The sequence below is a fragment of the Fukomys damarensis genome, unplaced genomic scaffold, assembly GCF_012274545.1.
Source record: "Fukomys damarensis isolate Sample0158 unplaced genomic scaffold, DMR_v1.0_HiC HiC_scaffold_27, whole genome shotgun sequence".
Taxonomy (NCBI): Eukaryota; Metazoa; Chordata; class Mammalia; order Rodentia; family Bathyergidae; genus Fukomys; species Fukomys damarensis.
In genome coordinates, this window is record NW_022900939.1 from 1,833,503 (window position 1) to 1,847,421 (window position 13,919).

The following is a 13,919-nucleotide window of genomic DNA, read 5'->3' on the forward strand; positions in this document are numbered from 1 at the left end:
ATCCCTAGTACCATAAAAAAAAAAAAAAAAAAAAAAGGAAAAAAAAAAAAAAAAAAGGAAACACGGCCAAAGCCCTCACCACAACCAGCTTTTCCTCTTCCAGGGTGAAATAATTGTGATTGATGATAATGATTCAGAAAATCGGATGAGGGAAATATAAAAGGGGGGTCTAGATTATATTCTCCATGTGTCTTCCCAAGCACGGAATGCGTCTGAAATCCTGTCCTATGCAATATGTGAAATGTGGCTAATGGACCACCAAGGGGAGGGATTTGCAATTTCAGAATCTCCATGTAGGTGGTACAGAAGAATAATTTATATGTTGCTTGATGATATTGCAGCAGTTACCATTACTATTACCACTTCGTAACAGCTTCCAGTGACACATTTAGGTCCTGATGACATAAATGGAATTTATACTGTTCACAAAGAGATTTGAAGAACTTTTTATATCATTGCCTTTATGTCTGCCACTTTCTTAAGGTGACATGCCATGCTGGGTTATAAAAGCCATATAATATTTAGAGTTTAGTGGATATGCATGTGTTTCATTTTTTCAATTAGGTTTTGTATCAAATTATATTATGAGTCAGCTATTCAGCACAATCTTCCCTGGGGCTATGAGGAATTGGTGTTTCCTTCAAAAGTAGCAAAAGTGCCCATGGCGGCACTGTGGATTTCTGGACTGGTATCCACCCAAAGGGGCTCAGTCCGGAAGCTGGCCATGGAGACCTTTTATTTATATAGAAAATTTACGAGATAATGACAGAATAACAAGACTATTATGATCAGTAACACCTTCCACTAATGCAGGAATGCGTGAATTTCTATTCCTGATCTGGAAGCTTGTTAAGCACAATGTGCCCTAATACAATTGCCTCAGCTCCTGTCTAGGATGTTCCTGGACAAAATCCTGAGCTTCCTTTGCATGGTGGCACTGCAGGAGCAGCTCCAATGGCATGCAAAACCATAGTGTGGATAAAGTTACACAGAAGCTTTATACTTGAGATAGAGCTTTGTTCTCAGTATTCATAAGAATTTTCCTTTCCTTTATAAAATGGCATCCTTTTATTTGCATTTTAAATAACATTTTAAATTGTTTTCCAGAGAAGCATCTCTCTTAACAGATTCTCCAGGAGCCCCTTAATAACTTGCCATATCTGACTTTTATCTTCAATTATGTGCTCGCACACTGACAGCATATCCTTGAGCTTGTACAAATCCCAGTATGGGAAAAGTGATGCTACTAGTCAAATGAATGCGTTCATTAGCGTCATCTTGAAGAAACGTAAGCTTCTCATAGATGGTAGGAATTTTGAAAACCTTCAGGCAATACAGACTAAATGGGAGGTGTTCAGCCAGAAGCATCCACCAGTGCCTGGTAGCCCACTGTTTCTCTTGGGATAGGAAAGACTTGGTGGAAAAGAAAAAGATAAAGACCTCTGTGGAAGACACTAAGAAATCACTGAAAAGACTAGGACTCTACCAAGGGACATTTTTGCACAATACAGGCTTGTTCAAGGAGCACCTCCTGGCCTGCTGGCTTCTCCCTCCTGGACTGCTCACACTGGGTAACCCCGCAGCTGCTGCTGTGGCTCCTGCAAGCACCCAAGGAATTCAGACTAAATGTATGACTCCAACAACAGAGTAAGTGCATCACTAGGCACAGCTTTATGGCATCCCCAAATCAACTCAAAGAATACCAAAAAACTGGCCAATGAATGACATTTTTCAAGGTCTTCAAAGGTCCCAGAAGGAAAATCAATTCAGTGAGCAAGCACTCCATCAGGCTTGGCTGGGTTCACTTTATAGGATGCTGTGGCTTTCTACACCCAAGAGATTAGGATAGGGTCAGGGGCCGGCGCTCACAATGCACCAGTGCCCTCTCTGCTCTCTAAATTGGGCTAACTGAGCACATCTGAGTGGCCCTGGGTATTAAAGTACTCAGGCTTCCCAGGTCCTCTGGTCTGCTTGTTGCCTGCAGAGGCCTCAGCCCAATGGGTAGCATGATGGAGGCTTTGCTCAGGCTGGAAGGGCAGCTGCTGTTACTTGTTTCCTTGATGTGGATTTGCTCTGGTATCAAAGTGAACATGGACTGGGGGTGCTTTGATGGGATAATTTCTCAATGATGAGAGTCCCAGGTCTTTTGGTTGCTAGGACTTTGTTGTCCCATCCTAACAGAACTTAGTAATTCTCATCAGTACCATGCTTTATCCTCCCCTTGGGCCCAGAAAACGCTGTTGGATGAGTGCGGTACTCAAGTTGCTGTTATTTCCTCTGGGTTTTCCCAGAGTTAGTCTCTTCCTCACCTCCCACTTCCTCCTATGTGGGAGCTCCTGGAATTTCCCAAGAAGTCACCCTTGGGCCAATTTCTCTTCCACATGACTGAATTACTCAATCAGACACTCGTAACTGGCCTCCCTTATGTGATTGCCTCTCTTCCCCTCTGGATTATCAGTGTCAGTTTTTCTTGAACTACAACTCTGAACAATCCCTTTCTTAAACAATCCAGTACTCCCTTCAGTCAAGGAGGTCAGGCATGGACTGGCCTTCAGCATCCTACAAAGACTGACCTCAAACTGCCCTCGATTCCAGGTGTCCAACTGCTTCCCAGAGCACCCCAGAAAGGACATTGAAGGTGTTTGTTCCTCCAAGAGCTGGAAATTCAGTAACCAGGGCAATAAGGGTGTTAGTGGCCACAAGGATTTCAGATTTTATACAGATTCTGAGAAAAAACAATTGGGAAGTTGTAGCATGCTGGTGACATCTGTCCTACAAAGAGAGGGAAACAGGAGGTGGGCACCCCCGCACCAGGCTGCTGACCAGTTCTGGAGTAAGACAGTGGTAACTTGACCTGGGTGTTGATGTGGACATGAACAGGGGTGAGATAAACTTTGAAGATAAAAGTGAAAAGACTGCAGTACAGAGGATGTGGGTATGAAGGGAGAGGAGCTGGGAATAAGCTTGGGTATCACATGGATTGCGGTGCTATTGATGGAGATAAGGAGAAAATAGGAAGTGGGTTGAAATCATGAGTTCTCTAAGAAAATGTCCTCGCTGAAAGGACTGTGTCAAATATCCTCTTCAATTCTAGCAGCTAACCAGAGAGGTGACCCTAAAACTCAGGAAAAGAGTCCAGGCCAAGCATAAATCAAACATCTCAGTCTCCCGGGAGAAGGTGGGGTGGTCAGACGGAAGACCAACAAGCCGGCATGATGCATGGTCCCAGCTCTTCCTACTCCTGTGACCTCGAGTCACTGGCTTCTCTCCACAGAGCGCACGTCTGCTACCATGTGGCTAAAGACCCACAACATGGAACCTGTCGTCAAAGGGCTCAAGTCCTACAAAGATGTCACAGGTCCGGGAACTTGGACTTCTGTGCCTCAACCAGAGAGCTCCGAGGATTCCTCCCGAGTGCAGTGCCCCTGGACAGTGGCCCCTGGGGACTGTCAGTGAGGAGGGAGACTGTTTGGGATCAGCAAGAGGAGAGCAGCACTCCGTCCTTCCTTCACGTAGCCTACTGTTGCTCGAATTTCAGCTGCTCGGTAAACCCAAAGGTTGCTGACTGCTTTTTCTCCTCGTTTAACAGTGTTGGTGGAATGCAGCCATTTTAACTTTAAGCTATTGCACCAGTCCAAGCCACAGACTGGGGGGGACATGAACTGTAAAGAAGGGACCCAGAGGAGAAGGGCTCCAGAATTCCTTTCCCAAGTAGAGTCAAACATTGTGGGGTTAAAAGTGATAGGATTTATAAACAGGAGCAATTGAAGTAGTCATCCTCATGCCTATTTTTAGTACAAAAACACTGCCTACCTCCCGAGAAGTTTGACCAGGCCATTGTAAGATGAACGGCCGGTCCATCTCAGCTTAATTTGTAAGTGTGCACTTTCCAGAGTGGCTAGGAAATGGGAACGTGTGTGGTCACCGGTGCTTTAATGTGTGATGTGCAAGTCTGAATGCAGACCGTCTGTACGGTCTGAGCAGGTGAGTCACACTGCACTCCCATTTGTAGCTTTGTCCTAGGCAATGCCACCCACCCACATTAGGGCTTACGGTGATACTGGTGTGTCCTGCTCATACCAAACTAAACGCGATGAAACCTCACATTTTCATCAGGGTAACCATCCTCCGTCGTCTCACACACAGCAAAATGTACCTGTAAGATGCAGAAAACTTGACAAACAATAATAATTCCATGGTTTTTATTATTCCCATTTCTTACCCCTACCCCTTTTCGCACATAAATTCAAAGATTTAAAAAAAAAAAAATCCCTGGGAGCCAGATGTTTAGCTCAGTGGTTCCTCTGCCTGCCTCGCAAGTGCAAGGTCCTGAGTTCAATCCCCGGCACCAAACAAACAAACAAATCCCTGACCTCAAGGATAAAATCAGTTACAGTACTTGATTGGACTACAAAAGGAAGGGGGTAAAATTCTTTAAAATATAGACAAAAACTATTCACCCTTGATTTTTCAAACTAGAACACTGAGAAGTAAATTCATCCTAAACAAATGACAATAAAATTGGTCATCATCTATATTACGAGAGACCTCTATCTCCCCATTTTAATCAAACAATTATGGTCCACAAAGCGTGGACTCACTACTGAGAGTAACAGTCATATCTGGAAACACACAAGTAATGCATACCCTTGGATTCTGCCCCAGGTTCACCAGCTTGGAAATCCTGGTGATCGGGACCAGTGATCCACACTTTTTTAAACAAGTGAAGGTGATTCGGGTTTACTATTCAAATCTCCAGCAAAGAATTTCATATAAAATTAATATGCTTCACGTGAGCCAAATGATAATCTCTTTTTTCTAAAGTGAGCTCTTGATTTTAAAAAAATACATTAGGATTTCCAGGTGATAAAGGAATTCTACTTTAGCACTAAGTATTTCCCAACATTGAATCAATAACTAGCCTAGCTGGGCATGGTAGCAAGACCTGTAATCCTAGCCCTAAGAAGGCTGAGGCAGGAGGATCCCCATGAGTTCGAGGCCAGGCTGGGCTACATAGCAAGATCCTGTCTGAAAAACAAACAAACAAACAAACAAGAACTAGCCTTAAGAATAGTCCCCGACAAAGGCTGCCTCATAGTGATAATGTAGAGCAGGCAAAAGTGTCTGTCCGGGTCCCACCGAACCTCAGAGTACTGCTTTAGGGTTCTGCCACAAAGGCAGTGCCCCCTGAAGATGCTCATAGCCAAACCCCACCCCACCTACAGATATGGCTGTGCAGAAATGGAAAGGTTAGGGAAAAACAAAAAAACCTGCAAGAAACCTGACCAGCCCTCTGAAACTCAGCGATCCTGCAGCTGCAAGAAATGAGCCCCAGATATGTCCTGGGACCCACAGAAGGTACCCTCCATGGGGAGCTCCAGGTGGCCCATCGCTCTGCTGGCCTCCCTGATCTTTAGTACCTGTCACACCGCTAAGTTTCAGAAGCTCGGGTCTGTAACAAGTAGAGGCTGTTCCCATCCAGGCCACCCTCAGGACGGATTATTGAGGACATCTGATGGGTTCCTGGAGGTACAAAGCTTGTCAGGTGGGCCCTGAGCCACTTCCTGCTCTCCAGCTGGGCGCTGCCCTGAGCTCTGACATGGAGGATTTCCTGGAGTTTGGAAAGCTGCTGCTTCTTTTTTCTCTGATTGGGACTTGCTCTTTGGACTTGGGAGAGCAGCCAGGTATTTACAAAATAATAGAGAGGTGGGAGTCACCAATAATAAGGCATAAGGGCTGGGGGTGTGACTTCAATTGTAGAGTGCTTGCCTGGGTCCACTCCCCAGCCCTGCAAATGATAACAACAACAATAATAATAATGCGTTGGCTTTGGTTTTGGCTTTTTCCAATGTGGATGTTTCAGTTTGTTGCTGTGTTGCTAATAGCTAAGGGGCTAAATATTCCGTTCTCAGTGGCAGACATTGGAATCCCTTCTGTCCTCACCGGGCTTGAGCACTGGTGTCTTCCTCTCCTGTCCCTTCTCCCCTGGAGGTCGTATCATGCTGTCAGGAGCGTGGGGCTGAAGGGTTCTCGTATATCCGACTCTGGGAAATGATGGGTATAAATCTACCCTCACAGCACGGCTATGAAATGCTTTCTAGATCCTCAGAGAGACCTTTATTTTTTGGCTTGGTAGAGCAAAATGCTAAGAGTTTGAAAAAAAAATCCCAGAAATTCGGAAGAGAAGGCCTGGGTACCAATATATATATATATCTCAGAAGTTTGGGTGAGATCCTTCAATTCTTCTCTGCCACATGTAAGTTTAATTTAGTATCTTCTATATGGTGGATTCTCAGAGCTCTTATCACTGATGGTAACATCTCTTTTGAGCTGTACTACCTATGCAAGATATTAACTTGAATGTCCATTATGCATGTTAAAACTACTGTTTCTAAAGCAAAAATGCATGCTTTTTCAAATCATAAGCTTCTCTCTTCCCAGTTTATCTCAGGCAATAGCAGCATCATTTATTCAGATTCTCAGGGTGGAAAAACTTATAAAATTACCCTTTTCTTCCTAAGCCCTATATCTGCGTGCATCCACACTCTTCCTAGAATCCTCTGGTTCTTTCCATGCTTTCAGCAACTGAAGTTACAAGCCACCACAGCTGTTCCTGGTGTACCAGAATGTCCTCAGTAGCTGACCCCTCTGATTTCACTCCTGACCCTCACTCCCGCCCTCCTGCCCCACCAAATGAGTTTCTATGTCATGAATCAGGTCCCCTCTGGCTCATGGCGAATACGTGCACACAGCAGAACAGTACTCAGCCTTTTAAAAACGGGAAGGTCCTGCCATTTGCCGCAGCGTGTATGGACGGTGAGGTTACAATGCTAAGTAAGAGAAGTCAAATGCAGAAAGAAAAACATTCTCTGATCTCACTTATCAGTGAAAAGAATTTTAAATCAAATATGCATTACCTATTATGCATTTTTATCCAAAGGGAAAGTGGGAGGGGTAGGGGAAAGGAAACAAGGAAAAGAATCAGTATGAGAAAAGACAAGAATGGAAACCCTATTTGCAGGTAGGATGGGGTGGAGGGGATGAAGGGAGGGCAGGGGTATGGGAAAAAATGAGAACCAAGATGGATCATGTAAAGATGCAGGTTCCCCATGATGAATGTGATCATAATGTACACCTAAGATGAACCGAGAAGCTTAATGAGAAAGAAAGCAAATGTACAAAACCAGAGTAAAACACTGAGCGCTGGGCTGGAGGAGGGAAATGAAAGGCTGTGGGTCAGGAAGTACAAAGCAGACGTGAATGTGCAAGTGTGGGGACCAGCGGGCGACACGGGGCTGCTGGGGACGACGTGCTCAGGAACTCCGCTAAGGAAACAGGCCACAGCTGCTCTCGCCACAAAGGACCAGAATGGGAGGCTGCGGGAGGCTCTGCGGATCTGCTTCACCGTGGAGTCATCGCAGAGCACATTTGCGTGTCTTCCCATCACGACGTCTACCATCAGAATACATCGGAAGTGTATTTTAGAAATACAATAACAGGTGAGAAATAAGTACGCTGATTATAGGTTCAGACCTCTTTCAGGATTTAGCCAATCTTGAAGCCAGCTGCTCTTTCCAGCTCCTTGTCAGCAAGACCCAGGAGAGTTCTTTTTGTCTCCCGCTCTGCACCAGCCCACGTCGATCACAGCCCGGTGGTCAGACAGGGCCCCGGGCGGGCTCCTTCTCAGCACGGGTGGTATCGTCCATACCGCCTTTCCCCAATCACACCATGTACACGTCTTGTGGGCTTGTTCTTGGCTCTGATTCAGCAAAGACCAAAATGGAACTCATTTCTATTCTTGTGCAGCTTCTACTCTAATGGAAAGAGGAAAAGTAAAGAGTGTAATTACTATGTCACAATAGTAAGAGAAAAAAATATTGGAAAAATGCCCTGGGCTGAGCTCTGATTGCTACCTTTCTGTCTGCCCTGACTTCACGAGTATCCGTTTAGTCCAATACTGTGTTTGCTGCTTCACAAAGTACTAAGGTTGAACACAGATACCAGAATTGGAACACATGTTCTGCTTTCTAAGAGTTTAAATTGGAAATGACAGCTCATTGGCTAAACTTACGAACAGCAGTGCCACCCCGGAGAAGGTCTCTACTGCATAACTGGAGAGTGGAACTGACTTTACCTTTGGGTTGATTCTCACTCATATGCAGTGGACTCTTGAGTTACAACTGGCCTGACATACAAGCAACTTGGGTCATGACCAGAATTTTAGTTGTAACTTATAATCAAAGTCTTGAGTTACAACAGAATGCTGGCTGCTTTTGCTTCCAGATGGTCTCAGATACAGATTTAATCCTTAAAGACTTCTGAAAGGAGCATCACAGCATCCTTTCCTGTGTGGGGTTCACTGGGAAATCCTGGGCCAGCGCCTCTCTCAGGATGCTGAGGTCGGCTGTGTGCAGGAGAGAGACTTTGAAGGCTGTGTAGAGGGGCCTGAGCCTTCACTGACCAACCTGAGTTACAGCCCTCAGGAACGAGCTGAGTTTGCAAGTCAAGGGTCCACTGTGCAGCATCCCCTGGGTTCTTCTTGGGGATGAGAGGACATTGGGTGTCTTAAAAGAGAGGTCCAGAGATCCTGTCTACTGTGTGTTTTCCTCTGCGAATGGGAGCGCCTTCTATCTGTGTGTCCCTGACCTTCTGGGCCACCGTGTTGTCTGACTGTCTCCCTTCTGCCTCTCCACAGTCTATGTACGATGCAGCCCCACTTGGTTCCTCGCCAGAGTCAAGCAAAATGCATTTGACAGTGACATCCCAATGGCCCCTGAAGAAGTGTATCTAGGGCGTACCTGTCCTGTAAGCTCTGTACATCCCGGATTCTACCAGTTTCTGTACCACACCAATCAGTGTGAGATCAGGACTGAGGTAATGAGATATTTGCCTAACTCACTAAATCTTCCCAGACGCGACTCCATGCCAAGGTTTGGGGGCGTTCTTTATTTCTGGTAATGGGCTCAACTGATTTTGCCAACTGTCACATGGGCCATGAAAGGCAAGAAAAAATGAGCCAACAAGTGGTAAGTTCTCATTTGTCAGTTTCTAAGGAAGATGTGGAATTTGTCCTCATATAAGAAAAAGAATGGGCTTTTTTTTTTAAGTTGAGGCAATAAATTACTCAGAGTCTGCAGCCCTAATCTGGCCTATCCCTTTTTTTTTTTTTTTTGTCACCCACTAAGAATAGTGTTTGTGAAGAATTAAAAGAATCATACCACAGTGACAGATGCATACCCAATGTCCAGAGCAGCACAGTTTGTCATAGCTAAAGCTTGGAAACAGCCTAGTTGCCTGTCAATTGGTGACTTGATAAAGAAAATGTGGGTTTTTAGTAAAACGGAGTACTACTCAGCCATAAAGAACAAGAAACTAGAGGCATTTATAGCTAAGTGGATGCACACTGAGGCCATACTCTTCTAAGTGAAATAAATAGGACACACATGTGTAAATACAAATAGTTTCTCTGGTGTTAGAAAATGAAAGTGTAAACAAGGATCAAAATGTATAATAGATACTGTGTAATATGGAAAAGAGGTCCAAAGGGGAAGGGGGGGGGAGGGGTTGGGAAAGGGAAGAAGAATAAGAAATAAATATGAGAAAAGGAAAAAACAGAAAAAAGTCTTTGTAAATAGGGAGATGTGAGGGCCAGAGTGCTGCTGCCACCTGCCTTGCAAGCACAAGGTCCTGAGTTCAATCCCCAGTAAAAAAAAAAAAGAATATATATATATATATATATGGAGAGGTGGAGGGGGTGAAGGGAGGACAGGGGAATGGGGAAAAAAATAAGAACCAAGGTACGTCATGTAAAATTACAAATTCTCAACGAGGAATGTCACATTGTAGCCCTAAAATGTGCCAATAAACTTAGTGAATAAAAAAAGAATATTGTTTATAGCCCAAATTGTAGAAAAATAATAAATATAAAAATGCAAAGTTTGAATTGCAGTGTCCATAAGTAAAGCTGTATCGGAACACAGCCATGCTTGTTCATGTATTTCCTGTCAGTGGCTGTTTTCACCCACAAGAGCAAAACCCAGTAACTGGGACAGAGGACCCAGGACCCCCAAAGCCCAAAGAACCTGGGCTCCGGTCCGTAACAGAAATGTAATGCTCTGCAGCAGAGCCAGCCAGGCAGCTCCACGGCACTCGGGAAACTGCCAGCCCTTTGTGGCACAGGAAAATGTGGAGTCACCTGCATGGTTGTCACACCTGACACTTTCAAGTGACAAGGGAGTATCGTCTGACAGCCGGATGTCTCAGCCCCATGGAGACTCCAGTAGCCCTTCCCTGTCTGAGGGCCAGGACGGGTAAAAGGCGGGCACAGGGAGGGGGACAGGGACGGGCAGTCTACAAGCCCTGAGGGATATTTTGCCTTCAGACAAAACCAGTCTCATCCCTTCTGACCTTCTATGAGAAACCTTGGCCGAAGTATCTTTTCTCTTAATTTTCTTTTAATTTTAACTTTTCTAAAATAGAATTTAAAACGATGTTCATGGCACAATATAAAATGTTAGGGTGTTAATGAGAGCTCGTACGGCCAGAACAATCAGTGAAATTTTGGTCATTTTAAGTGAATATTAAAAATGAAGAGAATATACGCAAAAATTCACTGTGGTACTTCCCAGACGATGAAATTAGCGAAGTCTGCATGTTTGCTATGCATCTTTCACATTTTCCCAAGCCATGTGCTATTTCCGAAGAACATGTAACCTAACCGATGTACGCCTTATAAAAATCTATCGTACTTTTTACTCATCTGGCCTTCAAGGACTTTGTCTGGCATCTCAAGGCCAAAATGTATAGAAAAGCTTCACAAAGAATAAGTTGTAAGCCCTCTCTTGATCCGAATGAATAACAGATTCGAAGCAAACCTCAAGTGACAGGTGCTCCTCCGGCCTCCCTCCAGCCTGTCCCATTCCCGGAGTCTGTCCTTCTTGGCTACTTAGAAAACGGCCCTCTGGTCCCCGGGAAGGCACCTTCAGCGATCAGGACCGTGTGGGCCAGCCGAGCCCTGGGCCACTGTCCCCTGACAGGTCTTTGGGCCAACTCTGACTTTTCCTTTGTTGCCTCAGGTTCTTCCAGAGGATCTGCTCCTTTTCGAGTCTGAAATCTTCTTTGTATCAATGCTGTCAGACGTTTACGCAACAATACCCGTGGTCTGCATTGTGCCCCGGTGAGTTCGCCCTGCCCAACCCATTGCGCTCCCTCTGCCTCTGCTACGTGCATCTCACTGGCTGGCAGGGGTGGGGAGTTCGCACGGGGAGGTGGAGTCACTGGGTCGGCACTGCCCCGTTCCCCGTGCAAGTCTCACTCTCTCCGTGCAGTGTTTTCCTCTGTTCCTTGTCTTTGAGCTCCGCGGCTTTTCCTGATCTTTAAAGAGCAGAGACGGTGCCTGTTTCACAAGTGTAGGGTGAGGGTTAAATGAGGTCCTGCACGTAAAAGGGGCAGCACGGAATTCCAGATGCACACGGGACCCAGCGGCCAGTGCCGTGATTGCTGCGAGCTGAGTCTCTGCGCAGCGGCACAGGCCTGCGTGTAAGGCTACACGGCTAACTTCACTCTATCCTGAACAGCTCTTGCACTGAGAATTCAGTACGTTATAATTAATATCCGTACTACAAAGTCTGTTTCTCATCTCTTCGCCGGGACCAATCAGGAACGTTAGAGACCTGAAATAAATTAACACGGTGATGAGAGCAGACAGTTTTATTATTGTGAACCTGCAGGCCAGGGAGGGAGGAGTTGCAAACTGAAATGTTTGTTTTAAGTAGTTAAAGGTTTTCACCATCTCCGTGATCTCTAGGTAGCATTTACATTTTCATGCAGCTAGGGGCTCGCTTGGACACCACCCAGTATTGGTGGTCTGAGATCATCAAACTCTAAATTGATGACTTGGCCAGCGTCTCTGGTGGGGTTTTGGGAGTGGCCCTCATTGACATAAAGCTTACTGGGTTCGGGCACTACACTTATGACCCAGTCTTCAGACAGAGAATAGAACAGTAGCCCTTCCCAGGGCTCCATCATGACTGGCAGGAAAGGGTGCAAGTCGGGAAAGGCAAGGACCGGGCCTTGGCTGGGTCCTGAGACTCCAACACCGGGACGGGACGGGACGGGACGGGAGTAGTCTCGGACCCACCCCTCCTTCTTATCTTTCCTGCCTTTCTGCAGCCATCCAGCTGCTATCAAAAACAAAGAACGCAACGCCTGTGAAGAGAATGTCTCCTCGGAGAGCTCCTGGGAGAGCTCCTCGGAGAGCTCCTCGGAGAGCTCAGGAAGAGCCCTGTACACTTTGCAGAGGCAACTGCAAACTTGAGGTGAGGCTACTCAGAGGGGCGTACATGGAAGCCGTCCGAGTGTGTCTTAGACTAGCAAACAGTTCCACAAGGAAACTGATCCAATTTTTATATGTAAGCTGATCAATGCATCTTTGCTTATTAGGAGACTGGTTTTATGGTGGCCCTTGTTGGTTTGATATTAAGTGAAAGAAGAAACTTGGGGCAAAGATTTTCCTTCAGGAACCTTGGATAAGACCCACTAAGTGAAATATTTTTACCAGAATGCATACATTGATGTTGGTAGTAATATTAGAAATGCTTCAAAGAATGCAGACTTTGACGGCATAAATGGCCCTTGAGAAGCCACACTTGGAAATATCTTAGACCCAAAATCTGTCCTGAAAGGGCTTACGTCTTCCTGCCAGGGAGTACACTCCCTAAAGTAAGTGGCTCTTCCTTCCGAGACAACTGTGAAGGGAAATTCTGAACTCCTGCATACCTACATGTGTTTCCAGCTTTGCATGTAGCTATGTCTGAAGGAAAAGAGCTGTATTTAGCCATTCGGCTATGTCCAGACATTTCAAAACATCATGTGCTACATGATATATATAATTTTTATTTGTCAATTAAAATCAATTCTCTAACATGTAAAAGGAGAGGGAGCTGAATATCAGAAAGATGGTGCCCACCCTTCCACACTTGGGGTGTGTTAGGGGTGGTGTAGTATTGAGTACATTCTGCAAATCTCCACTGAACTCCTAGTGACGAGAAGGCCAAATACTCGTCAGAGAGATGCAGTGCCTACGTTCAGTTCTGTGGGGACGTGACCCCAAACAGCACCTCTTCTCCTCCTACCCTCTCTACCTGTCCCAGAGATTTAAGAACACTGGCTCTCCCGAGACAAAACTTCAGAAAACACTGCAACAGAAGTTTCTGATCCTTCTCTCTGCAGAGCAAACTCCCTGCTCCAGTGCTTCTCCACTGCTCTTTCTCCACCTGAGTTTTCAGAAGCGGAAATAATGCCCAGAAATTGTGGCTGCTGCCGCTGGACATGTTAGAAGCTGTGCCTAAGGATCCTGCCTATCTTACATTTTAAAATGTTTTAAACGACTTGATTTTTAATGAAATGGCTCTTTATACTTTCCTGACCCCTTATTAAGGAGGATCCTCCTGTTTTTAGCTTTGTGAAGAGCTATAATAAAATGCTTTCTCTTAACAGATTGTCTGTTGTTTATTAATGTTGCTATGGTCTAAACGTCTCTTCCCCGACTCCCAAATTCATCTGTGGAAACCTAATTTCAATGGTGCAGTATTAAGAAGTGAGCCTTTGGGAGGCAACTGGATCTTGGAGGTGGGGCCCTTGCAGATGAGATTAGCACACTCATAAATCAGGTTCAGGCTGGGTAGCCTACTTTTACCTCCACTGAGTGATGACCCCGAGAAGACGCCTACTACAAACTAGCAAACAGGGCCTCGCCAGACCCGAGATGAGCCAGTGCCTCGACCTTGAACTCCCAGCCTCCAGAAGAGTGAGAGGTCCACCTCTGTTGTTTGTAAGCCACCCGGGTTATGGGCATTTTGTTACAGCATCTCAAATGAACTAAAACAACTGTGGTATAGTGATTTGTCCTATGTAAAACT

General features: G+C 45.5%; 1 protein-coding gene across 1 annotated transcript; it reads left to right on the forward strand.

The window, feature by feature from the left end:
• The first annotated feature begins 5,578 nt into the window (after nt 1–5,578).
• LOC104868337 (oocyte-secreted protein 1-like) lies at nt 5,579–13,424 on the forward strand. Its single transcript, XM_010633086.1, has 5 exons — nt 5,579–5,684; nt 8,696–8,874; nt 11,076–11,176; nt 12,172–12,317; nt 13,231–13,424. The coding sequence occupies exons 1-4, from the start codon at nt 5,600–5,602 to the stop codon at nt 12,314–12,316; spliced, it is 510 nt and encodes a 169-aa protein (XP_010631388.1). The 5' UTR covers nt 5,579–5,599; the 3' UTR covers nt 12,317; nt 13,231–13,424.
• The last annotated feature ends 495 nt before the right edge of the window (nt 13,425–13,919 follow it).

Coding starts and splice junctions, on each gene's coding strand:
- LOC104868337 (XM_010633086.1), top strand. CDS start 5,600: ATGGAGGATTTCCTGGAGTTTGGAAAGCTGCTGCTTCTTTTTTCTCTG. Junction 8,875..11,075: donor AGTGTGAGATCAGGACTGAG/GTAATGAGATAT, acceptor TTGTTGCCTCAG/GTTCTTCCAGAGGATCTGCT. Junction 11,177..12,171: donor GTGGTCTGCATTGTGCCCCG/GTGAGTTCGCCC, acceptor GCCTTTCTGCAG/CCATCCAGCTGCTATCAAAA.